Raw genomic sequence first — 2,459 nt, 5'->3', positions numbered from 1 at the left:
TACAAAGATAGAAAAATCGACTACCGTCAATTCTTCAGGGTCAGTAGATAAAGCTTGGCGTAGCGCGTTAGAAGAAAATTTAAAATATCGCGTGTTTTACTTCCAAGTGCTGCAAAAAATAGAAAAATTACTTCGAGAAATGCATCACCTTTAAAACACATATCAGTTTTTTTGTTTCAGATGATCCGGTAACGAGTTATATATAACGAGTTTTTTCCAAGGCGCTTCTGGAGATTCACCGTCACAAGCTTATTTAATAATATTTTTCATTGAAAATATTTTCTAATATACTTCAAAAGTTGTATAATAATATGTCATTAAATTTAATAAAATTATATTTCATGTCGCCGCAAAAAAACACACAAATATATCCTTTTATTGCCTTTAAAACCTTACAGCCCCTACACCCCAAAAAAAAAAACTATATATATTATTATTACTTATTTATTTAATTATATTTTCAATTTCGATTGCAGGTAATTCCCGTTCATATTCATAATGAATGAATCCCAGGTAAATAATTTCCTACGTTGTCTGCTGCATATCGATGACCTTAATTATTTGGCATTGCATGCACACGCCACCGTTAGAAGTGCTTTGAATTCCAGTGAGACACAGCATTCACAATCATCCCAAAGTATTAACCCTGATCCGACCGATCATGATTATGATGAATCAAGTAGTTACGATGTCTTAGTCGCTAAAGTTACAGCCATGGTAGTACTTTTCTGCGCGAGTACGTTATGCGGCAGTATTCCTTTTGCACTCAATAAATTTTTTCATTGGACAGAGGAACATACCAATGCCCGCTCAGCAACAGTTGTTAAATGTTTGTTATATTTTGGCGGAGGCGTGTTGTTAGCCACAACATTCCTGCATCTTTTGCCCGAAGTACAGGAGGCAGTCGAGCAATTGCAGGAGTGCGATATAATTCCCGATTTGGAGTTTAGTCTAGCGGAATTGCTTATGTGTATCGGTTTCTTTCTCATGTACTTAATAGAGGAAGTTTTACACACATATATACACCAACATATGCGTCTGATGGGCAGTGATGCTGGTGCCGGTGCAGCTTTCGAACGTGGACGTAGCATACGCAACAGTTATTTAGTGACGGGTAAAACAGCTGCCAATGAATCAACAGAGGAAGGTGTTCATAATGAGGATACCCAAATAGGCCTTACGAGCACTTCCAACTCTCCGAGTGTCTCAGAAATTAATGTTGGAAACATTGTAAGTGTACCAACCCTTTCAATTCAAAACTTGATAGCCAATGATGTAGAGAATCAAAAGTACAACAAGCAAGCTCATAATAAGGAGCCACAGAAATATGAACCTCAACAAACACACTACCATCACCACCACCACCATCATGACCATCAACATCAACCCAGCCAAGACCAAGCTCTTGGTCATTCACATGTGCCGGTTGGCAATGCTAGCGATAGTAAAGATGCGATCACATCGTCTTTACGAGGGCTATTCATAGTGTTAGCGCTATCGTTGCATGAACTATTTGAAGGTATGGCCATTGGTTTAGAAAGCAATGCATCGGATGTATGGTTTATGTTTGGCGCTGTATCCGCGCATAAACTGGTGCTGGCGTTCTGCGTTGGCGTCGAGTTAATTGTAGCACGCACTCGTTTTGTGCTCTGTGCAGTATATGTGTTGACATTTGCTATAGTAAGTCCGATTGGAATCGGTATTGGCATATTGATCAGCCATAGCGATGGTATTACATCACCTAACATACCCTCAGCCATATTGCAGGGATTAGCTTGTGGCACACTATTATATGTGGTGTTTTTCGAAATTTTGTCGAAAAATCATTCCGGCCTGGTTGCTTACTTCTCGTTGTTGGTGGGATTTCTAATCATGTTCGGGCTACAACAGTTGGGTAAGTAGGATGTTAAGTCGGATTGTATTAAAATATTCATATATAGAGCCAAGTTCATAAATTCGTCTTTTATTTGGTCTTTTAAGAACATAATTTTTTATATAATTCATAAAACCAATTTGATTTTTGACAAGAGCTTAAAAAATTTATGGTAATAAAAGAGATAATATATTATTTTATGGCATATACCATATGGTATGTATGTATGTAGATGACCGTGGATGTCAATCCCCGAATATTCTGACAAAATCCGACTAATTTTAATACAAATGCCAGCCATATTACATACTTGACTAGACATATAGTTAATAGTTTCCAAATGGATGACGATTTCCTTAAACTGTTTATCTTAGCGTCAGTACAAACCAGCAGAAGAAATGCTGTTTTTTTAAATTCAAACATACTTCCATTGATGCATTTTTATGCTTCTGCAAAATTAGGGTCCTTCAAATCTATGGCACATGAATATATGCTAGTAAAATTGACCTATGCTACTACCAAAGTACACGTGCGATTACAAATGTAAGAACCCTATATATGCATGTATATAAATTACTTTGGAAAG

At 37.0% G+C, this 2,459-nt stretch overlaps 1 protein-coding gene across 1 annotated transcript; it reads left to right on the top strand.

Annotated features, from left to right (window-relative positions):
• The first annotated feature begins 479 nt into the window (after positions 1-479).
• Positions 480-1,902, top strand: LOC126766061 (protein zntC-like). The gene has a single exon (XM_050483761.1). The coding sequence runs from the start codon at positions 499-501 to the stop codon at positions 1,900-1,902; it is 1,404 nt and encodes a 467-aa protein (XP_050339718.1). The 5' UTR covers positions 480-498.
• The last annotated feature ends 557 nt before the right edge of the window (positions 1,903-2,459 follow it).

This window comes from Bactrocera neohumeralis, unplaced genomic scaffold (genome assembly GCF_024586455.1).
Source record: "Bactrocera neohumeralis isolate Rockhampton unplaced genomic scaffold, APGP_CSIRO_Bneo_wtdbg2-racon-allhic-juicebox.fasta_v2 cluster11, whole genome shotgun sequence".
Classification (NCBI taxonomy): Eukaryota; Metazoa; Arthropoda; class Insecta; order Diptera; family Tephritidae; genus Bactrocera; species Bactrocera neohumeralis.
The sequence above is the reverse complement of the archived record's forward strand: the minus strand, read 5'-3'. Positions and strand labels throughout refer to the sequence as shown.

Excerpts from the sequence above, each read along its gene's own strand:
- LOC126766061 (XM_050483761.1), top strand. The coding sequence starts at position 499 with ATGAATGAATCCCAGGTAAATAATTTCCTACGTTGTCTGCTGCATATC.